The 24,561-nt window shown below is 42.8% G+C and overlaps 1 protein-coding gene and 1 long non-coding RNA gene across 6 annotated transcripts in view; one reads left to right on the top strand and one right to left on the bottom strand.

The window, feature by feature from the left end:
* LOC139627978 (NT-3 growth factor receptor-like) overlaps nt 1-24,561 on the top strand; it is a 130,578-nt gene that overhangs the window by 61,454 nt on the left and 44,563 nt on the right. For 4 of the 5 annotated variants that reach the window (XM_071489219.1, XM_071489229.1, XM_071489239.1 and 1 more), the window contains 5 exons: nt 5,883-5,995; nt 6,296-6,479; nt 7,205-7,225; nt 7,925-7,971; nt 9,438-9,540. In XM_071489219.1, coding sequence (XP_071345320.1) covers nt 5,883-5,995; nt 6,296-6,479; nt 7,205-7,225; nt 7,925-7,971; nt 9,438-9,540 — 468 coding nt within the window. Of the gene's footprint in view, nt 1-3,505; nt 4,383-5,882; nt 5,996-6,295; nt 6,480-7,204; nt 7,226-7,924; nt 7,972-9,437; nt 9,541-24,561 lie in introns of those variants that run through there. The other variant, XM_071489257.1, reaches the window with a different exon arrangement.
* LOC139628001 (uncharacterized) lies at nt 9-4,374 on the bottom strand. The gene is made up of 3 exons (XR_011692658.1): nt 4,255-4,374; nt 2,382-2,527; nt 9-2,295 (listed from the first exon to the last, which is right to left on the bottom strand). It is a non-coding gene; the product is annotated as an uncharacterized lncRNA (long non-coding RNA).

Here is a 24,561-nt window from a genome sequence, read left to right as displayed (position 1 = left end):
TAAGTACATTCACACACATACACACACACATCCACGGACAGTAACGACACCCACACACAGAGTGCTCCTCTATTGGCTGGCTGTTTCATTTTCCATTTATTGGTTTCTCTAAAAAAACAGTTAATGGTGTTTTCATAGTGCAGAACAGGCACATCCATCATCATTACAGCCCATACACATCTGACCTGCAGAGTGTGTGTGTGTGTGTGTGTGTGTGTGTATAGGGAGTGAAAGAGTAAAAATACATGTGATTATCTACTAAATCCCAGGTGTGTGTATGTATGTGTATCTGTGTGTGATTAGTACAGCTCAGTCATGCAGATACACATGCAGGCACATGTGTGACTCCCAACACACTCCACTAACACTAAATAAAACACGATTCTCTCTCCGTGTCTCTGTGATGCTGAAGGATGCACAGCAGCAGTGGAAGCTACACTTCATCAATGTTTTCTTATTCTTATTATCCAAATGCTTATTAATGTCATTAGATAAAAGATAAATCAGGTGCTTAATTATTGTCGTGTCTGTTGTTTCTGGCCATGAGAGAGAGAGAGAGAGAGAGAGAGAGAGAGAGAGAGAGAGAGAGCTAAAAGTTGACAGGCCTGTGGATCTGGTTCAGGTGGTTCATGAAAGCATATTTTTGCAGGTAGACTCGGCTCAGGTGGATGTGGGTGTTAAAAACCTGCATCACTAATCTGAAGGCAGCACTTTGATGAGCTGCTAAATCTGCATCCTCAGAGAAATGTCACACCAGAGCACAGTGTCGTTACGCACCGTGTTTACCTTCATTAAATCACCCGAAAACACCACCAGGCTGTGGTGGACACACAGACATGCATACTGACGACTGCTCAGTTACCAGGTTGATCACAGCCTCTTCTCCAGCTTTAGATCTTGGCTGGTCAGATTCACACACACATACATTCACAAGATGTACACACAGATGTATTGTATGTATGTACACACACAGGCCTGTGTGTTAGGGTCTGCACACAGACACACATACATACACATGTTAGACTTTTGGTAAATAATCATGAGCATAAATACTGTACATCTCGTCCTCAGTGGCCCTTTACACCCCCCTAGAGTGTGTGTGTGTGTGTGTGTGTGTGTGTGTGTGAGTGTGTGTGTGTGTGTGTGTGTGTGTGTGTGTCTGTGTCTGTGTCTGTGTCTGTGTCTGCTATGGTGTATATTCATGTGACCCACAAAAGGGGCTGTTTGCATGGATGTGCTGTCATATACAAAGGCCTCATAAATAATTGTGTCTCAGAGCGATTAAAAGGCCACAACAGCATCAGAGCTGCAGTTCATCATAAAGTGAAACTCTGCAGCTGCACAGTCAAGACTCATTAAAGCAAATAATATGACATTCAACTCAGTTCAATTCAATTCAATTCAATTCAATTCAATTCAATTCAATTCAGTTCAGTTCAGTTCAGTTCAATTCAACTCTCTTATACATTCAACTGGATTATATGAGCAATTGTTAGATTCTAAGTAACTGTGTTGATTTGAAATGACTAATTACACATAAATTCATTTGTTCTTAAATGTTACAAATATGAATCATTATTACATTGAAATGTTACAGATGTTACATATGTTACTGATGTTTCAGGTGTTAATTTAAGGTCAGAACAGGCCCATTCGGTCTTTCCTGGCTGAAACTTTGATATTTTTCCTGCCAACCGTGAGTCATCGGCTTCAGTCATTCGACCCCACCCTGATGTTTGTCTAGATGACAGCCCTGTATGTTTCTTTAATTGCATTTCTGTGAAAAGCAATTTCACTTTTCTCATTGTCCACAAATCCCAAGAACTCTCAACACTTTGTGACATCTCTACTCCGTCTGTGGCTCTCAGCTCCAAGCCCTTCCCTTCCCACTGAAGATCACTAATGTGTTGTTTCATTTTTAAGACAGAACTTAAACAGCTGGACACTTTTCTTCCAGTACCTAACATGTGCTGTGGTGAGGTGCACCTGTAGGACTCACCTCCTACGTCACCCACATCTCGAGATGGATGAATGGCTGATAGCAAAACCAATATGGCGCATCATGGGTTGGTACTTGTATCAGTTCATTTGTAGGATGTTAGGGCTCTAAACAAAAAATGGAGACCCTGACCTGCACCCCGGCACAACAGCCAGTGACCACTACATAGAAAGTGATTCCCTGATGGGAAGATGGACGTGTGTCCTTCACTGGGAGCCGGAGATGTCTGGTTTCCACCAGCAGCTCAGATGATCAGGTATGGAGACACACAGGACGACTGCGGCTGCTGCACCAGGCTGTGATGGATAAGAGAGAAAGGACAGTAGACCAGAGGACAAAGTCTGTCCACTTGCTCATAAAACCACCTATCAAATCCTCATACCTCAGAGTCTCTGCCCACAACTGCTGCAGATGATCCACGAGGATCCAGATCAACACCTACAGGAAACTCCGACAGCTCGGCCTCGAACAAGCCTCGATGTCAAAGCTGTTGTTCAGCTGTGTCATGGTTTCAAACCTGAGAGCTGCCTGCAGGGAGACGCAGCAGACTGTGGTCAACCTACCATCCTGGATTCACATTCACCTCAGCCAGATACATTCAGACTCAGTAAGTAAACATCACCTGTCTTAGGTGGGTGAGGATCACTGCTACATTTTAAGGAGGTGAGATGTCAAAATAAAAGTAGAGAGAATTTTTTATTTCAGCTTTTATTTCCTCTATCTCATTCCCAGTGGGTCAGAAGTTTACAGACACTTTGTCTTTACAGTGGGTCAAATGTGTCAGGATCCTAAACCAGCTGCTGACAGTCAGTTTGAGTTTGGGTCCAGTCCTCACAGACCTGAACTGTCCACTGACAGTCACACATTTGGAGGAGGACGTGTGTTTCCAGTAAATCATGTCTCACTGTAAATAACAGAAACGTGAGGATGTTGTAAAGAACATTTCCTCTGACTCCTCCACAGGTCACTGACGTTCATCATCTGTGGACCACAGTGTGTCAGGCTGTGGACACACACTTTGGTCTGTTCACACATCTGATTATTAGGAAACGTGTAACCTGAGGTGACTGAGCTGATTCCAGCACAATCTGGAGAATATTCAGAGCAGAGGGTTGTTCACTGGTGTATTATAAAATGTAATAATTAGTGTCCAATATGTTCAGATTAAAAAAAGAGTACAGCCTCTCCTGCTGCAGGCCTGTTATTGACACTGTAACACACTGTTGGACACACACTCTGTGGTCAGCGTCTACACCTGCAGGCTCTGAGGAAACTGATGCTCACTGTTTCAGCTACATGTGATGACTGAACATCTCTGTTATGAAGCAGAGACAGCTGGGATGGTTTTAAACACCTGTGGACACAGTGTGTGTGAAACAGGAAACAGGAAAACACACACACACACACACACTGTGATGAGAGCAGCATGTTAAATTGACAGTGGAGGTTTCTGTGTCTCCTCCACTGTCTCAGGTCTGATGAGACAGTGTCACTGTAGTGCAGCTTCATGTGGGACATAAGGTCCTTTAATGTCCCCCTGTGTTTCTCATGTGTCTGTCAGGTATCCAGTCTGTGACACATACAGAAACAGTCTAATGAAATGTAACATGGAGCACGCAGCCTCTGTTCATTTTCCTTTATACACATATTATCATACTTTTATCTACATTTGTAGATCTAATCATCCCACAGAGGCACAGCTGTTGTGAAACTGTTTTTCAGCGTCATCTTCTCAGACTAACCAGCAGCAACAAATGTTATATTTCAGCTCAGAGAGCAAACTTCATCTCCCAGAAGAAACTTTATCAAAACACTGCAGACACAGAGCCGCCAGGAAATGACCAAAGAGCTGCAGAGATAACACGTTCTCTACTGGGACGATGGCGCTCACGGGCCAGCCGCTGATGTGACCGCCGGTCTCACCAGGACAAGCCTCACGTCTCTGAGAACCACACAGGATTATCTGGATAAACTGACACAGACTCAGGATCTGAGTGGTCACTGTCAAACTTCATGAGGTCATATAACAACAGTCCTGAGATGAAAACTGTCACAGCTTCGAGCCTGATGCATCAGGTGCCAGTTGCCATGGCGCCGCGGATGGCTGCCTCGGTGTGTTGCTGCGCACTCTTTTGCCTTATTTTCTTTGTAAATCCAGTTTTCTGCCTTGGTTTCCGGAGCTCTTTCACCAGAGAAGAGCTCATTAACATCAGAGAAACAACTCCAGAGGATTTTTTCCACCTTTCTCGACTCACCTGTGGGATTATTGGACATTTTGGTCAGAGGTCACTGACCTTTGCTCTCGCAGTGAAACGCCGGAGAGGAAAACGTGCCGGTGCGCTTGCGCGTCTCCGCCGGCGCGGACTCCGCACACCGCTCCCAGGTATCTTTCTCTCCAAGGTGCGTTCACTGCCCAACCAGCTGGATGAACTTCAGCTACTGGTGCAGAAGAACAGAGACCGATTCCGGACTCTGCGCTGGAGCTGGCCGGCTTCCAGCTCTTCAGAGCGGATCGCGACACAGAGCTGTCCGGCAGAACGAAAGGTGGAGGAATCTGCTTTTATGCTAACAGTGGCTGGTGCAGAGACGTGACAGTGATCCTGCAGCACTGTTCTCCTGACCTGGAGACTTTCATCATAAACTGCAGACCCTTCTACTCCCCCCGTGAGTTCACCTCATTCATCCTGGTCGGTGTTTCCATCCCACCACAGGCCACAGCAGATACTGTGTGTGGAGCGGACCAACCCGGACTCCGTAGTTATTGTCCTTGGTGACTTTAACCTCAGCCACGAACTGACCAAATACAGACAGTTTGTTAACTGCCCGACCAGAGAGGGGAACACTCTGGACCACTGTTACACCACAATCAGTGGTGCTTATCACGCCGTCCCCCGGGCTGCACTGGGCCACTCTGACCGTGTCATGGTCCACCTGATTCCCACACACTAGAGTTGTCACGATACCAAAATGAGTGACCATGATACTATACCAGACAAAGTATCACGGTTCCGGGTATTATCGCGGTACTGCGGCCTTTTTTTTAGTATTATCATTTTTATGAACTGCGATGTATTTGTACAAGTTATAAATACTTATTAATTACTTATAATGTTGTCTGGTGCATGATAAACATAATACTGGTGAAGTAAGAATTAGACTGAAACAAATATTTTTATAAATAACATTTATTAAAACGTTAAAATTGAAAAAAAACAGATCCACTGGTTGTGTGTCTAGTCAAACTTTGAGGTATTTAACTTAAAGGACAGAACGTATGTTTGTTTTGAAGCGATCTTTTTTTACCGAAGCGGAGCTGTCTTCATCCAGTTCGTTCTTGCCGGCAGAAACAGCGTACAGCCAATCAGCTAACAGACGGGCGGACCCAGCGTGCGGAAACAGCCTATCATATCCCTGGACGTCACCAGTAAGAGGCAAACAGCCAATCATTCAGCAGCTGTGTAGTTCAGTTGCAGTAGTTGCCATGTGGGTTTGTTTACAGGGGAGTAGCATGCAGTGAGAAGCCGGGAGGAGAGTAGAGGCGGCCGCTATGTAGCGGAAACTGGCACCTGTAGCATAGTAATCCACGGTAGTACCGTCGTGTAGAATTTCTAGTATAGTAGGAACCGTTACGATTTGGCACCGCGGGGTAGCGTGGGTACCGTGGGTATCGTGCAACTCTACCACATACAGGCAGAAACTAAAACTGTGTAAACCTGTTGTTTACAAGAACCTCCAATTGCTCCAATTGCACCAATCACCAGCACAAATTCCTTGTATGTGGAAACATACTTGGCAATAAAACTGATTCTGATTCTGATTCTGATCAGGGAGCAGGGGCTGATGGGTAAGTGACACGGCCTTATGCTCTCCTTTGTCTCTTCAGTTCCTCCCTCCATCGTGAAGCTGAAGGAGCCAGAGCGCCGCCATGACACGTGCATAGAGTTCACTGTTCGAGGTTCACCCCACCCGACCTTACGATGGTTCTACAAAGACAAGGTGCGTTTGATTCGTATGTCAGTGTCAACAGTGGATTCGTTCACCAGGTGGAGTTCATGTTGTTTTAAACAAACTTTTAATTCTTAAACAAAACTGAATTGATCTAGTCTTTAAGTCTTTGAGTCCACCTCTCTAGTCCTGTCAGTATGGATCTGGATCTGAGTCTGGATCTGAGTCTGGATCTGAGTCTGGGGGCCTGCATGTTTTCTGTGTTTCTTTGTTCAGTTTCTGTTGGTTTGATAAGTTTTGTTGTTTCATCATATGACATCACTGTTCACACGTTGCTCTTCTGTCCCTCAGGAAATCTCCCACACGGAGTACGTGCGCCCTGACATGGATATTTACCAGGACTACATAGAGGGCTGCTTGACCTTTAAAAACCCAACACACCACAACAACGGCAACTACACTCTGGAAGCCAGCAACTACCTGGGTGTGGCCACCAGCACCGTGTATGGCCACTTCCTCAACAAGCCCTACGATGGTAAGTTTGGACGCTGCGGGTCGAGCTGAGGTCAACAGAGATCACCGCTCTCATCTCGTCTGTGTGACCTGAACTCAGGTGACCGTGTTAGTGACAAACGCTCACAGTCCAGAGCTGCTGCTGACTCTGACAGCGGGAAGCGTTTCTCTGACACAAACGTGGTCACGTCTCTTCACCTCCTCACTCTGACCCGTCTGAAGTCATAGGAAATTAATGATGTGTCATTAATTAATGTCACATGACATCATCGATAAACTAATATGTAAACTTTACATAATGTTGTGGTCATCCATGTTCTGATGATCAGACCATGGATGAGACAATGGATGACATGGTCAGAGGCTCAGATGCTCGTGTGTGTTAAAGTCGAACTGAGGGAGAGATCTACAAGACAGAATTATGACAGCTCCAGTTAGCCACGCTAAAAATCCTGTGGCACTTCCTGTCTCCTCCCAGGTACCTCATTCGTGACTCTGCAGCTTGTGAGTTTTGTCAGCAATGGTGCTGGAAGTGATCAGCGTAACCACACCTGAACCACAGCTGACGTTCACACTGTAGAATACGTTCTAAAATACTGTCATGGATTCTGACCTGAAGCTTATATTTACCATGAGTGTAAATGAAGAGGCTGTATTTAGACAGGAGATGATGATGACGATGATGATGATGATGATGATGCTGTTCTCACACCTGAACCTGGTCTGACTGATCTCTCTCCTCCACAGATCCAGAGGACTATGACTATGGTAGGTCCTGTTGTGTTATTATGGGATGTGTGTTTTCATTATGAGTGGAGGTCTGGATGCTCAGGTTGCCATGGAGGAGTTAGTTCTTCATCATGACATCATTAGAGGTTCACTCCAACCTCACCTCAGAAACCTGAGCTGTCGGACCAGGATTCACGGTCAGTGTCAGAAGAACAGGAGCGACTGGTGACCCTGTGGTGTCGTGACTATAGCAACTGTACTACGGTGGCCCGGACAGTTCAACACACTGCAGCTTCAGAAACACACACAAACAGACACACACAAACACATTAAGAAAACATCGTCATCAGTCTGACAACACACAAGCTGCAAATACTACAACACCTGTGTGTATTTGGTTGTGTTGTGTTTGTGTATTTGGTTGTGTTGTGTTGTGTTTGTCTGTTCAGCTCTAGTCTCATTATAAGCAAACTTCATGATCTTTGCATTGGATTTACTGATTATTATTAATGATTATTATCATTGATCATTGATTATTGATTATTATTATTGGACACATACTTTGAGCTCCATGTTGTGTGTGTTTGTGTGTATTTGTGTGTGTCTGCAGCTCTTTGTCATACTGATGTTGTCAGTTGTAGTTCATTGTTGCCATGTCTTCAGACAGTGTGTGCAGTTACTGTTGTGGTTTTGTTGTGTTTGTGTGTAGTAAACTGTCTTTGTGTGTTTTTGCTGCAGTGACTCCGACTGCAGAGACTCATAAACCTGAGGACGACACGCTTGGGGTGAGTCACTGGAGTTTTACACCTGTGTTTGTTCCATTTCCTGTCACACAGGTAGAGACACAGCTCTCACCTGAAAGTCAGAACAACTTCAAATATCTACAAACACTTTTCTCAACAATATTGTGATGTTTATGACCTAGATTTGTTGTGTTTGAAAGAAAAGGCTCAGTAAACCTGTTTCAGCTGCTCACACTGTTCAGCTCACACTGTACTACAACATCACACTACAACACTCACATGACAAAAATCACCAAACAACAAACACAAATCAAACTTAACACACTCAACAAACCAAATCACAGCATTAGAACAACAACAAGATATTAAAGAGTAAAATGAAAAAAATAAAACAAAATCACTCATTTATTTTCTCATCAGATCCTTTCAGAATAAAGTACCTTTAATTATCATTCTAAACCATAGACTGTATATAAAAATGGACGTCGACGCCGGCTCCGGAAAATGAAGCCAATGCGGAAGTGCCTTAAACCTGCATTCTATCTACTAACCATCAGGGGGCGACACAACTGGTTGCAAAAAGAAGTCCGATTGTATGGAAGTCTATGAGAAAATGACCCTACTTCTCACTTGGTTTATGACCCCAGTAAATGTTTTCATAACGAGTTTATGGTCTCAATCGCTAGTTTCAAGTCTTCTTCAATACAACATGATGTTCATTTTTTAAATTATTGTCCCATTGAATTTAAAATAGACGATAAAGTAGGGTATGCATTGGGGCATGGCTAACGTATGATTGACACATTTTGGCTTGTCAATCAAGAGCAGCCCCTTTTAACTATTAACTATTAAAAGTACTTTAACACTTCGTAATAAAATTTACCTCGACTTAAGGAAAATTACTTCGGATTCAGCAGCGCTGCGTAGCCGAAAGATTGATGCCGTTGTCAGGTCGACAGTTTAGGTGGGCGGGCACAGTGACCTCGGCTCTTAGGTCAGCCCCACCCCTCGCTCCTCCTCAGCTCCACCCTCTTCTCCAGATATGGTTTCTTCTGGTTTCAAAAAATCAGGATGGCGGCGGCCAAATTGCAAACTCGAGACTTCAAAACGGCAATTCGCAAACCAATGGGTGACGTCACGGTGGGTTGCCACTAACAAAATAGTCAAATCAATAAGATGACTATTTTCTTTCTGTAACATCAATGAGAAAAAACCTCAGTCTGTTGCATCACAGTTCTTCTGAACTTCCCTCCAAAACGACGCAACGTGACAACAGCAGAACAGAATACGACACAGACTCATTCAATGATTCTGAACTGAAAGTGTCTCATGACAGTGTCTACTGTTGTTTTATCATTAAACTCTTGTTCCCAGGCTGTAGAACAATAAAAGACGCCCTCCATCTATGGAGGTTTACACATCTGGAGGTTTAATCAAATTCATACGTATTTTTATTTTAGTTGTACAGACACAGCAGCTGTGTGACAGTGATTCTTTGCCTGTTGCAGGTCTCCATAGCGGTGTGCCTGGCTGGGTTTGCCTGTGTAATGCTGGTGGTTCTCTTCCTCCTCATCAACAAGTACGGACGACGCTCCAAGTTTGGCATGAAAGGTAAGTTTATCAGTTCATCTCCGAGTGTTTGCAGCGTCTGATCTGTGATCACCTGATGCCCACATGAAGACCTTTCTTTCACCTCTGTGTCTTGTTTTTTAGTATTTTTTATGTAGCATCAAGTTCAACACATCAGAATCATTTAATTAAATCTGCCACTCAATGAAGACATTTCTATACTGCCATGGGGGATATTAACCCATAACACATAAAAAACCTTTCTTCAAAACTGCACAACGAACCAAAACATGGAAACAAAAACTGAACACAGCGCTGCTTTCGCTGGTTGTTGTTGTACCATAAAAACAGGCCCACAGTCCGTTACAGAGGAGAAAAAGATGATCTGACTTAGAGCTCAGTGGTCACAGGTTCTCTGTCTGCAGCGAAGGTGGAGAGAGCTGCAGGGTCTCTCAGCGAGGAGGTTGGGCTGGAGGATTGTTCTGGTAGTAGATCAGTGATCATGTGACTCACTTCCAGTATAGTCACTCTGAACATTTAGACTGAAGCCTCAGGTGACAGTGCAGCTAGGCTGGGAACACACTGGATGTGTCTCACCTATTTTTCACCCTCTCCCAGTAAAAACAGAAACTGAATTATTTCAGCAGTCACATGTGGAGACAGTGGAAATCCAACATTAGAGTAGCCTGTAAACTTTATGTAGAGAGACAGAACTGCAGCAGCAGTGACACAGCACACACACACACACACACACACACACACACAAAACACAACACAACACAGGGAGTGTGTTCCCTGGGTAAATCTGACACAGCTGAAACCTCTGGACAAACTGTCATGGCCATCCTATCCTCTTGGCTTTTATTTTGAAATATTTAACTTTCCGTCCATGTCACCTGATCTTTCTTCATTCTTCAATTCATACGCTTATTATGACACAATTTCAACAAGTGTCTAACAGCATAAAATGATTTGATATCCAAAAGGTCAAAGGTCAACTTCACTGTGACATTATAATGGTCTGGTCATTATTCAACACTGTAACTGAAGGAGAGGTTGTGACCATGTTTCTTGCAACTTGGCTGATGGGCGGAGGACACAGCAAAACTACCACTGCTCAGTGTCCAGTCTATAAATGACATACAGTAGCCTATCCCCCCCCATGGGATAGGCTACTGTATGTCTTATATAATAATTTGTAAAAACATATCATGTACTGATATTACTACATCATGTAAGCCACATTAGAATATCAGTCCAAAGTTGGAGACAAATTGCTGCTGTAATTTGCCGTTGCTGTAATTTCAAAACCAGATTACTTGAGAAAGGCAAAGGGCACAGATGAATACTTTATACAATTGGAAACGGTAGTGACTGCTGTTTATTTAGATGTATGGTTTGTTGTGTAAACTCAGGAGTTCGTGAGGTATTGCGCTGACAAGAATATGATTAAATTTGATGTGAATTCACTGATAGTAATTTTATCACAAAGTGTTTATCACAGCAATTAGTGGGTAGCACCAATAGGAAGCTCAAATTGTGTGGTTTCATGTGATATGTGTATGTTAATTAATGTGATGAGTATTCCACCAGCAATTTAATAGAGACGAATGGGTGCGGTTTGGACGCATCGGTTGTATACGGTTATTCCACAGTGCCAAAGACATCACTGTTTCTGAAATGTGATCAGGAAATTTTACTGGGCCACCGCAGATATACAGTGCATCCGGAAAGTATTCACAGCGCTTCACTTTTTCCACATTTTGTTATGTTAATGCCTAATTACAAAATTGATTAAATTCATTTTTTACCTCAAAATTCTACACACAATGAAAAAATGTTGCTTGAAACTTTTGCAAATTTATTAAAAAATACGAAACAAAAATATAACATGTACATAGGTATTCACAGCCTTTGCTCAATACTTTGTTGAAGCACCTTTGGCAGCAATTACAGCCTCAAGTCTTTTTGAGTATGATGCTACAAGCTTGGAACACCTATTTTTGGGCAGTTTCTCCCATTCTTCTTTGCAGAACCTCTCAAGCTCCATCAGGTTGGATGGGGAGCGTCGGTGCACAGCCATTTTCAGATCTCTCCAGAGATGTTCAATCGGGTTCAAGTCTGGGCTCTGGCTGGGCCACTCAAGGACATTCACAGAGTTGTCCCGAAGCCACTCCTTTGTTATCTTGGCTGTGTGCTCAGGGTCGTTGACCTGTTGGAAGATGAACCTTCGCCCCAGTCTGAGGTCCAGAGCGCTCTGGAGCAGGTTATCTTCAAGGATGTCTCTGTACATTGCTGCATTCATCTTTCCCTCGACCCTGACTAGTCTCCCAGTTGCTGCTGCCGAAAAACATCCCCACAGCATGATGCTGCCACCACCATGCTTCACTGAAGGGCTGGTATTGGCCAGGTGATGAGCGGTGCCTGGTTTCCTCCAGACATGACACTTGGCATTCAGGCCAAAGAGTTCAATCTTTGTTTCATCAGACCAGAGAATTTTGTTTCTCATGGTCTGAGAGACCTTCAGGTGCCTTTTGGCAAACTCCAGGTGGGCTGTCATGTGCCTTTTACTGAGGAGTGGCTTCCCTCTGGCCACTCTACCATACAGGCCTGATTGGTGGAGTGCTGCAGAAATGGTTGTCGTTCTGGAAGGTTCTCCTCTCTCCACAGAGCAACGCTGGAGCACTGTCAGAGTGACCATCGGGTTCTTGGTCACCTCCCTGACTAAGGCCCTTCCGCCCCGATTGCTCAGATTGGCTGGGCGTCCAGCTCTAGGAAGAGTCCTGGTGGTTCCAAACTTGTTCCATTTACAGATGATGGAGGCCACTGTGCTCATTGGGACCTTCAATGCTTTACAAATTATGTCCAATCAACTGAATTTACCACAGGTGGACTCCAATCAAGTTGTAGAAACATCTGAAGGATGATCAGTGGAAACAGGATGCACCTGAGCTCCATTTTGAGTGTCATGGCAAAGGCTGTGAATACTTCTGTACATGTGAAGTTTTTTGTTTTTTATTTTTAATATATTTGCAAAAATTTCAAGCTTTTTTTTCACTTTGTCACTATGGGATATTGTGTGTAGAAGTTTGAGGAAAAAATGAAAATTAATCCATTTTGGAATAAGGCTGTAACATAACAAAATGTGGAAAAAGTGACCGCTGTGAATACTTTCCGGATGTACTGTATACTGAGGCACGTGCCCCAGTAAAATGGGTCTGGTGACACCAATGAGCTGGACCTGCAGCACCTGGACCTACAGCAGCTCCAGCAGAGTGGTGGAGGGTTACAGCAGCAGCACACTGATTCGAGGTCTGTGTTTCTTTTTGGATTCAGCTCCTCAGTTTCATTCTGTCTCCGTGTTTGGAGGAAATTTCACCTCAACAAACCTCAGACCTCTGATTTTTACAGCTCAACCTCAATCACCAGTCATAACAATCATTGGCTACATTATAGCTCAGAGCACCATAGTGGTGCTGTTGAATGTAGATTATCTTGACTGCACCATGTGAGCCATTATAACCCCAGTAAGAGATCAGTATACCCAGTCAGTCCCTTATTAGTGACTGTATTAGGTATTAGGTCCTTACTTTGTTTGTGCAGATTTTATGTGAGTATCAAAGTGAAAGTGAAATGTAAAATTATAGAAGTGATGTAATCATGATATTTTATTTATATATATATATATATATATATATATATATATATATATATATATATATAAACTTGACCTGATGCTTCAAAATATACTTTAATGTCTTGTTGGCAGTTCTGTGTTAAAAGCTTTTCACAGCATGTGACTGTTGGAAGTCTAACATGTTGACATACACACACACACACACACACACCCACACCCACACCCACACACACACACACACACCATATCAACCATCTGTTCATTCAGTGGCCTCACAGCCAACCCATATTACTGCCTGTAGGGTGTGTGTATGTGTGTGTGTGTGCACTCAGACACACACACACAGATGAAGCGTGTTGATACGGAGTCTGAGCCACTCAGAGCTGGTAGTTTTAAAGAAGATGGAGCCAAGCTAAAGACGGATGATTCCATTAAGTCTCCATGAATTCTGCTCGTCATACACTCTGCTCCTCTGCTGCAGGAGGAAATCACATCTCAGTTTTCTCCTTAGATGGAAAATTGTCATCTTAATCTGTAATCTGCTCTCAGATCCACCGGACTTTAATGTCCAGAGAGGACAGAGAGATGTTTATCTGTCTATCTGCCAGTGTCCTTTTCTCTCTCCATCTCTTTGGACAGCATCTTACTCCTGAACACATTTACACTCAATGAGCAGAACTTGTCTACAAAATCCAAGGCCGCTCTCATACTGAATGTTATTATATATGCCACGTAGTTACAGTACTCTCTCTGATCACACATGGCTCAGGATTCAGGAGCTGAAGCTCAGGTTCAGGTTCAGGATTAGGTGAAACCGTCCACATCTGGGGCCGGCTGCACAGAATACCTTAAGTTCTCTACTTAAGTGTGACACTTGAGGTTGAATTTCTCCGTAGCTGAGGGAGTTACTTAAGGGTGTTGCACAGAATCTCTTAAAAGGTTTCCTTAGTTAAGGAAAGAAAAAGTTGAGGCGTTTGCAGCAGGGAAAGAGATTTTACAGCAGTAAAATTCTACTGTTTCCATGGAGACCATTGATTTTCTGCCATTAGAACTTGTGATACCTGTTATCACTGTTGGGAAGCTGGTAACATGAAAGGAGTGAACTGCTGTCTCATCAGACAGTTTGAACTCTGCTGATCTGTGCACATGAAACGCCTCCACTATACCTGATCACAAAGATCATGTGACATAAAACTGTAGAGCGTCATTAAGCTGCTGAACTGTAGAGGGTCTGACAGATCATAAACTGACCTCAGGTCAGATCTGTGATGTAGAACCAGGTCCTCATGGTTCAGGTGTCTCCAGGTCTGAAACACTCTCCAGGTCATGTTCTTCATTTATCACCATAAACTCGGTTCAGACAGAGTCAGAGGAACCTTTAGTTTTTTCTGGACTTTGGTCACTGAGGTTTACCTGACTCAAGGAGAAGCCTAAAGAGTGTTTTAAGTGTTTAATTCAGACTTTAACAAAAATCTAAACTTAGGTTTTGTGTAACTGGCCCCTGAATTAGATCATAATCATTCTTCATAAAATAGTTATGTGCTGATACGTTGTTGTCTTGAGCTCTGGAAGATCCCGCATTTGTTCCACTTCTGGACCCTTGAGGACATGGTTATCAGCCTTCAGTGTCAGTCCTGTATGGATGGACAGGAAGTTTTTGTGTTGTCTGTAACAGTTGCTCCTTCTTTTTTTGACCACCTTGATGAACTCTGCCCCACTTTGTTATATTAAGGGCTGACGTGGCTCCTGCTGCTGTCCCAGAGCCCACATCCACACTGCAGGAACATCCAACACGCACACAGTCACACTCCAACAGTAAATCAGCTGGTCGCCGTGACAACAGAGAGTCTCTGGGTCGTCTGGCAGAAAAGGCTCTGAGGGTTTTAGCCATCGTCTCAGATTGAATCAGTGGTCGTGTGGTCACTGCTCTGCCACCAATTAGGATTTTTATCGACTATTTTGATTCTGTTTGGAAAAGGAAATATTTATGTAGCGGAAACAGTTTTCATCTCAGTGGAAAGGTCACTACAGCTGCTAACAGCCACTTTCAAACCACACAGCAGAAGTCACAGATTGTTCTGAATGCTCCTACACAGGCTGTGAATTTATAGAAACTGGTCATGTTGAATAAACAGAAGTGATTGATATTAATAGCCCTTGTATTAGCCTACATTTCAGCTCTGTATATACTGTCGGATTCAAGCACCGTCAGACTGTTTGTTATAATGGCAATAATAATAGTGATACTACTACTACTACTACTACTACTAATAATAATAATAATAATGATTAGAATGATTATAATGATTATAATCATTATAATAATAATAAGAATAATAATAATGATTATAATAATAGTAAGTACAAATATTACTGTCACTCATTGTTGGTCAACACTGAACCTAGAGGTGAACCACCTGCCCAAAAGATCATATGATTATCTTTTTGACTAGAATAGCAATCCACCATCTTTATCACAATCTGCATCCTGGTTTATCTCAGATTTTATTGTGAAAGTCTTGACAGAAAGTTGTGGTTCGATCTTTCCGCCGCTTTGATGCTTCTTTCAGATGTTTCTTCATGGCTGCAGACCAGAACAAGGACTGCTCCTAACAACTAGCCGTTTAAAAGTTAACACTGTGTGTTACCAGCTAGCTGTTTAACAGTTAATGTGGTCTAGTTAGTAGCTAGCCATTTTACAGTTAACATTGTCTGGTTAGCAGCTAGCTGTTGAACAGTTAACGTAGTGTGTTAGCAGCTAGCAGCTTAACAGTTAACATGGTCTGGTTAGCAGCTGGCTGTTGAACAGTTAACGTAGTGTGTTAGCAGCTAGCAGCTTAACAGTTAACATGGTCTGGTTAGCAGCTGGCTGTTGAACAGTTAACGTAGTGTGTTAGCAGCTAGCAGCTTAACAGTTAACATGGTCTGGTTAGCAGCTGGCTGTTGAACAGTTAACGTAGTGTGTTAGCAGCTAGCAGCTTAACAGTTAACATGGTCTGGTTAGCAGCTGGCTGTTGAACAGTTAACGTAGTGTGTTAGCAGCTAGCAGCTTAACAGTTAACATGGTCTGGTTAGCAGCTGGCTGTTGAACAGTTACGTGGTCTGGTTAGCAGCTAGCATCTTAACAGTTAATGTGGTCTGTTAGCAGCTGGCTGTTGAACAGTTAACATGGTCTGTTAGCAGAGACTGGACCTTTAAAATTGAATATCTAAATATAGAAACTGTTAATGAGGGGATCTGTATGATTCATCTGAAGAGGCGCTCACATGACAAAGTGATAACCCCAGTAAGAGACCAGTATACCCAGTCAGTCCCTTATTAGTGACCGTATTAGGTATTAGGTCCTTACTTTGTTTGTGCAGATTTTATAATGTGAGTATCAAAGTGAAATGTAAAATTATAGAAGTGATGTAATCATGATATTTCATACATACAGTAAATGTTACACAATATCCATCCAGTGACGCTGTTTCCACTATGACTTGTATGTATCCAATTATTAGTCTACCAATGTTACACAACAACACACTGATTTATTTTACCGTGAAGTACACACAAGTACAAGTACATGCACTTAATTTTAGGTTAAAGTAACCAAGGCCTTCAGGACAGGCTCTTACATTCAACAAACAAAGCCCAGTTTCAAAGTAAAAGCCCCATACAATTACTACACTGTAGGGCTTTATGGAAAAGATATATGGTGCCCCCTATTGAGTGATTCCAAAATAGTAATAATAATGATAATTTGTTTTTCTGTTCGGACTGACAGGACACACACACACAACTGCAGGAAACAATGCCATCACATCCAGCTACAGACCATTACTGCTCTGTAATTATTATTTCATTTTATTTTATTTTATTTCCTTTTTTTGTGTGTGTGTGCAAAATATGCAAAACTTATTTCTTTGAACTCCTCGTAGACTGAGTCTACTCTTCTGTAGCCTCTGATGATCAGAGGCTATTAAAGAATTTTGATATCATATATCTTGGCAACAATCACTCCTATAAACATGAAACATTCTACATGAAACCTGGACCAGTCATTTCTCATGCCGCAATGAGGCCCTGTGCAACATTTGGAGCCAACCAGCCACGAGTTGGTGCTGTTGTTGCAAAATCATGAAATGTACTGAAGATCTACATTCCAATATTGAGTTATGGTCACAGTGGCACCTGTGTTCAACATACTCGTCTTAGTCACCAGTCATTGTAGTCTCAACAGGCTACAATGACTGATGATTAATTAATGACTGATTAATCATCAGTCATTAGTCATCAGTCATTAGAGTTTGGCTTCACCTTCCAGACCTCGGCTAAATCCCCCGTACGTCGACTGAAACCCTCTTGTTTTGTTCAGATTCTTTCTTTCTTCTTATTTTTGTGGTTGTGCAATAAAACCATGAGAGCAGAATCCACCCAAACTGAGCAGTGGTTTCCAAAATGTTTTGCTTCTGTGTAAGAGAAGTAGAAATGAAGGAGGTGAAATCAAAACCAAAGCAGAGAGAGAGAAAACAAATAGAAATGAGGAGGGGACAAGGAAGTGCTCCTTTACATGAGTCACAGCAGATGAATGAAGGTATTTACCCCGTATATGTTCCCTGAAGGAGGACTCTCCACCCTCTGTTCATTACCATTTAAATAGACCATCAAACATATACATAATTACACTGTTAGCTTCTTTCCCTCTCTAATCCACTTTTAAATATTGCTTTGTTACACTTCAATAATGTAGTCCCTTTATTCACCACACACACACACACAAACACAAACACACACCCAGTCTGTCCCCAGACAGAGTGGTGATTGGTTAATGTTCTCTGTGGTGACACCCTATGGGAAAAGGAACTGGTTCGTTAGAATTAGAATAAAGAGTTATTATCTTTCCTCCTGACTGGCTCAAGAGAACATTAGTGGAGTTCAGACAGAGTAAATATGGAATCACTCTGTGTTCTTGCTGGTTTTCTGGCACATTCCAGAGCCTTGTAGAAATCCCACAGGGCTCCAGTGCTTTTCAGAAAGGCCTCTGGATGATAACTGGTGCAAATGAAAGGCAGAAAATACTGGATGTGACAGAGAACCGTGGTTTGGATGTGGAATGGAGACCTCTGGGAATGATGCCTGCTTCAAAACTAATGACACATTTTTGTTCCATTAATATGGACAGTGGGGCAGGTCTGTGCACATGTAGACCCCCTTAACAGTTTACATGGTTGCAGGTGTAACATGACCTGCAGTTGTAGACATTTTCACACCATGCAAAGTATTTCTGTTCTGTTCATTTTATCCTTATAGACATTTGATTTAAATTGTGTCATAATTAGTGAATGAATTCATGAGTTATGGTCAAAAACATGTTTTGTGAGGTCACCATGACCTTTGACCTTTGACCTTTGACCACCAAAGTCTAATCAGAAGTTCCCTCAAAATGTTATGTGGATAGATGGATCACTCATGACCACCAAATGTTTTCCTTAGTTAGATCAACATTTTTTTTCAACACAGATATTAATCTTCGTTTATCCGACCTGTGAGTTCACCTGCTGGAGGGGTCAGATCAAGTTCACAACTCTTTCACACCAAAAACAAACTGCTCCAAAGTTTGTTTGGGACCGGACCGAGACCACCTCCAAGGAAGGGTCTCTGTGTCATCATTTTGGTCCACACCTGAGTGTGATCACTGATCCTGTCTCACCTGCACAAATGAATCACACCAAGAGGGAAAACGAACCAGGGTTTTATTTAGTTATTATTGATAACACCATTACCTACACAGCTGTTCCTGGTCTCTCTCTCTCTCTCTCTCTCTTCTCTCCCCTCTCCTCCCCCTCCCCCTCTTTCTATCTTCTCCTAAACCCAACCGGTCGAGGCAGACGGCCGCCCACCCTGAGCCCGGTTCTGTTGGAGGTTTCTTCCTGTTAAAAGGGAGTTTTTCCTCCCCCCTGTCGCCAAGCGCTTGCTCGTTGTGGGAACTGTTGGGTTTTTCTCTGTAACAAAGTAAGGTCTTGACCTTACCCTGTAAAGTGCCTTGAGATAATGTATATTATGATTTGGCGCTATACAAATAAAATTTAATTGAATTGAATTGAATTAACCAGACTAAAAAGATGCAGGTGTGAAAGCAGCCTTGCAGTTAAGGACTGGTTTCGCTCAGGGTCAGGGTCAAGGTCAGGGTTTTACTTCCTACACTGGCTCTAAACGTTGGCGCCAGTCATGAAGTCAGACACTGTGAAATCTTTGATCAGTTAAATCCAAAATGAAATTTTACAGTTTCTCAAACCAAACCACAAGGTTGATGCCCTGATCTTATTCTCTGGTTAAGACCCAGAGCCCCTTCACCACAGGGCCCCGAGTCATTCCTGAGAATTAACCAGCCCAGTATTTCTACAGGTTATTTCCACACCTACAGTTCTGCAGCTCCTGAGTTATGTTGTTCTGCTGCCAAGTGCCATCACAGGAAGTCAGGTGCCTTCTATAAAGCAGGGTAGAAAGGTTGTGGAGGGCCACTGGTGTATGTAGTAATTTATTTTTTGTTTTAACTCTAACCTCTAAAGTCCACCATTGTCAACAAAACCTCATAACTACATTTATATCAAAGATATCTGGGAAGTGAATTCTCTGAGCCTCTCATAAATACAACGTGCACCTCCAGATGTCAGGGACCTTTAACTGGAGCTGAGCCACAGATTAGAAATAAAGTTTTCTCTGAGTGAGTGAAATCATCTCCTCACAGGATCTGTAGATGGTTCATATACAGGCACATTCCCTCAGTCTCTCCCCAGACCTTCAGATCAATATTTCACTGTGTCGTCTTGTGATTACACAACTATAACCCACACTGTGCTGAAAAATTTAAACTCTCATCCATCAGACATTCACTGCACTTCCTCTTATTACTGGCCTGGGGGGGGGGTTCTGATGTCTGATGTCAGGGTGGTGGATTAAACTGAGGTACAACCTGTTTTACAGTTCAGGATATGAACAGAGAAGAAAAAGCACAAATGAGCAGAAGGATTAACTAAACAGATCAAACTAAATCTCAGGTGTTCATAGAAATGATGTAACAGAGAGCACTGAGCAGCACCCACAACACACACAGAGACCTCCAGCAGTGACGCCTCAGGGTGCAGAGGCTCGTAGGGTTTCAATATGTTCTGGTCACCCCCTCATCAACCTGCAAACATCACAATTCAAACAAGTCATCAGTCAGCAGCTGACGGCCCTCACACCTCACACTGTTTGTCTGAATAATTCCACATTAGTCACCACAAACTGAGTTCATGCACCTGTATCATTCCAAAGAAGCTTTTTTCAGTGATGATTTGGTTTTACACAGAAATTCACCAAACTTCTATTTCTAATCTCCAGAGGAGAATAATGTCCTCAGCTCCATTACTTCACAGTCACAGTAATGATCCTCCAGGTCAAATATTACTGAAATACAAGAGAAAGATGTTCAGTCAAATGTTCACTTGAGTTAAAGTACTGCAGTAACTGATTTAAAAAAAATACTCTAGTATTTATAGGTACATTTTTTTTAAATCAACACATTTACAGCCTGATTCTGTACTGCTGACTTAGTGACTGTAGAACCTGGAGAATAAAGAGTTAAGAATATGAGAATATGATACAAAGTCTGTAGAAATAAACATAAAACACAACTGAGTAAATAACAGGATCTATTGCTGTTGATGTTTCTGTTTCTTTTTTTTTTTTACTGCAATGCAGTTTGGTCGTGGTAAACACAGCAAACATTTAAAACTAAAGGAGTCCTTGTCTGTAAAATGTTAAAGCTGCTCTTCACATCAGGTCGTTGTTCTCTGGTGAAGAATCTTCTGCCTCATCTTTATCTAACGAAGCATCGTTAGAACACTAACAGCTTCAAACCGAGCTTTAAAAATGCAGCAAACACAACATGACTGACAGAGGAGGACTGGGCTGTGATTGGTTTATTGGATTTTTCAAAATAAAATACAATTCATTCCACTGACTAAAAGCTCTGCTTCACAAGAAGAGTACTTCGTAGAAATGCAGTGGAGTCAAAAGTACAACATTAGTCTTTAAATGTAATGGAGTAAAAGTCAGAAGTTTATAATAAAAAATATTCTCAACTAAAGTACAGATACTGGAAATATTTACTTCAGTACAGTATTCAGGTAAATGTACTTAGTTACTGTCCACACCTGCTAATCTCATATTTAAAACTCACCATTTAATAATGGCTGTGTGGGGACATGTTTGCTTGATCAGCCTATCCCATTCAGCGCTGTGTCCCAGTTGGCTGCTGTGTTTGTCTGCTGCACAGCTGGTAAACAACATCATGGTGAAGAGCAATAAGCTCATCAGTTCATCAGTGTCACTGGGCAGCACCAGTGTCCTACATAGAGTATATATGAAGACTGAAGGCTGAGCTGTGTCTGACTCAAACAGCTGATCTGTGGAGTGACACAGCACGGGCTGTCACTGTCACTTTAAGGTGAAGGTTTTGTTCTAAACTCTGACTTTTGATCCAGACTTTTCTCTGTTGGAAACATCATGTGTAATTGTTTCCAGCAGGAAGCTCAAAGATCTCGTCGATATTTCTGTTCAAATGTCACTTTGCTGTTATTCTTCTCACTAATGCGTCTCTGTCCCTATTTATCTCATTATGTCTTTATCAACAAAAACATGTCCCCGTCAAAGTCAAGTGGAAAAGGCCTTTTGGCAGTTTTAAGGAAATGAAATTAAAATTTGGCATTTCCACTTCAAGACCCCATGATTCATACAAAAGACTTGGATGGAAACAGAGAAGTCTGGCTCTATCCCTCTCTCTCTCTCTCTCGCTCTCTCTCTCTCAGAACAATGATGGTCAGTACTCAGCTGTAGGTGGATGAAGTTCCAGTCCTTTAACCAGTCCTCTAACCTGAACAACCATCAACCCTCTGATATGACCCACAGCAGTGTCTCCTGACAGCAGCAGACATACCAGACCTTGTTGTCATGGTTACAATAATAAACATATGGACTGTACCAAGAGCAGCGTACCTAACTTCGTCACCATGGTTACTATAATAACATCATGTCTTGGTTAGGTTTAAGAAAAGATGGTGATTTGGGTTGAAATTAGTACTTCCTCATCATTAGACGATCTTTGTTGTCATAGTTACAATAATAACAAGGAACGGTCATGGATAACAGAAACAACATAAACTGCTACTTTCACATGGGAATCGAACATTGCTCTCCTGTGTCACATTCATCCATCCACCCCAACCTCCTCCTGACGTGGACTTTGTCGCTCTATAAACTACGTCACCACACGTTTCCCTTTGCTCCTGTCATCATTACTACGACCACTAGATGTCGCCTAGCAACAAAACCTAGTAACCTGCTGACAGATGACCTGTGGGCTCGTTTGCTACAGCCTCTAAACAAAATTTCATCAGAAACAATAAGGTCCATAAGTTTAGACCACACTGAAGGTTGTGTGGACAGAATAGTATGAGAGATAATGTGGAACATGTGGAACCTGAAGGTAGAGTCAGACACTGTCAGTGTTGGGGAGGATTTAGAAGCATCACCTTCCATGCTCTAATGTCAGAGTCTGTTTTCCCTTTGACAACAGAGAGGGTGAATGAATATCATCATGATCATATTGGACAACATTTAAAGATATGATTGACAAATACTGGAGCTTACATCTTTACACAGAAGTCAGTCAGCTCAGCTCTGTGAAAGCAGCACAGATGTGTGCTCTGACCTCATCACTCCCTGCAGCATGCACTCGTAGAAAGAGGGAGATTTTTAAGAGATGGAATCTGACTCCGTCTCCCAGACTGAAGTCTGAGCCTGCAGGTGGATGCAGGGATGGTGGTGGTGGGGTTCAATAAAGCAGGGCAGCAGCTGTAGCGTTGACAGGGCGGAGGGGGAGCCGGGTGATGCAGACAGTGGAGCGCGTCATGTGTGACTGTAGCAGCAGAGTTGACTGAACAGATTCAGCTTCACTGAAGCAGCAAATCCTCTTAACTAAACAACGTTATTGGTTGTTACTGTATTCCAACATGACACATGAGTATTTTCAGATTTAACACCTCCACCCGCAGCAGCTGCAACACCAACACTGCTACATTTAAAATGAGGTGAAGATGGTGTCATGGCTAAAAGAAACCAACAGTGACTGTTTGACACGCTTCATCAGCCTCATGTGTTGAGGAGTCAAGCTGTTTGACTCAGATATAACCTGCAGACACAGAGGTCAGGTAGAAAATAAGGGTAGATGTTGGGAACAGTCAGATGTGGTGATGGTGGGAGCTGGAGTGAAGTTGGAAGATATAACTCACACCTTCTTGTCAGGTACAAACCACAGCCTGTAAATAAAGATGGGCTGCCTCTATGACATCACCACAGGTTTCTAAATCTCAGAGTGAGCTGCTCCATCATCGCCATCTTGGCAGAGCCTGACTCCGCCCCTGACTCCCAGCTAATCCAAAAATGGTCAAAGAGGTGGGGCATGTGTGGAGCCGAGAGTTTGGTCCATGCCAATTTAATGTGGTGAGCTTACACTTCAGTTAGCATCATTAGCACAGCTGGGCGTCTTGCTTGGAGGCTAACCCATGCATAATTAATTTGGTGGCTAATTAGCCAGGTGAGTGGAAACACAGATACCTGCTAATTAGAGATAACATATAAATCAAATAACAGTAGAATTTGACTCACCAATAAAAACAGGAGTTCAGACTGTTAGTCAGTTAACAACAAGTCAAATTATTTGAAGAACCAACACCACAAACACACAGAGGTCACAGTTAGTGACACTGAGCAGACAGCTAAAAGCTAAGTGTGACACCTGTCACTCAAAGAGGCCACGCCCTCAATTCTCCATAACTTTAGTCCTTAATGAAATATAAACAGGTGAGTTCTATAAAATTCAGCCCGTACAGTTGTCATGAAGGAGGAAATTAGCTCTAGAGACCAGAACAGTTTTTGTACCAGGCTGTAAACATGTTTCTTTCTGCTGTAAAGTTGGACATTTGAACATGGGAGTCTCTGGGGACTGACTCACTGCTGGAGCCAGACTCTAGTGGTCACTAGAGGAGCTGCAGCTCTCAGCTCTTCACTGTTGACGCTTCACGTTTCAGACCTGAGGTTGATGCTTGGTACAAACACTGGACATGTTAGCTGTCATTCCTCCTGGGAGGACACTCTCAGTTACAGTCAGCTGCTCTTGTATCACTTTCTGGCTAATTCAGTTTCATTGTACCTGTACCAACCTTTCTGGAGTCGCCCCCAGAACAGAGCTAATGTTAGCCAAACAAAGGCTTTGTTCAGACCAGTGTTAGCTCAGCCCCCCCGGTCATTTCAGCCCTTGTGTCTTTCACAGGCTCAGGCCTCCAACAGGACAAAACCTAGTATCTGGCTGGACCACGTCGTAGCCTTGTGTCAGTCGG

The sequence above is a fragment of the Trachinotus anak genome, unplaced genomic scaffold, assembly GCF_046630095.1.
Source record: "Trachinotus anak isolate AG129_WGS33_773 ecotype Australia unplaced genomic scaffold, CSIRO_AGI_Tana_v1 ptg000002l, whole genome shotgun sequence".
Taxonomy (NCBI): Eukaryota; Metazoa; Chordata; class Actinopteri; order Carangiformes; family Carangidae; genus Trachinotus; species Trachinotus anak.
This window is presented reverse-complemented; position numbering and strand designations above follow the sequence as displayed.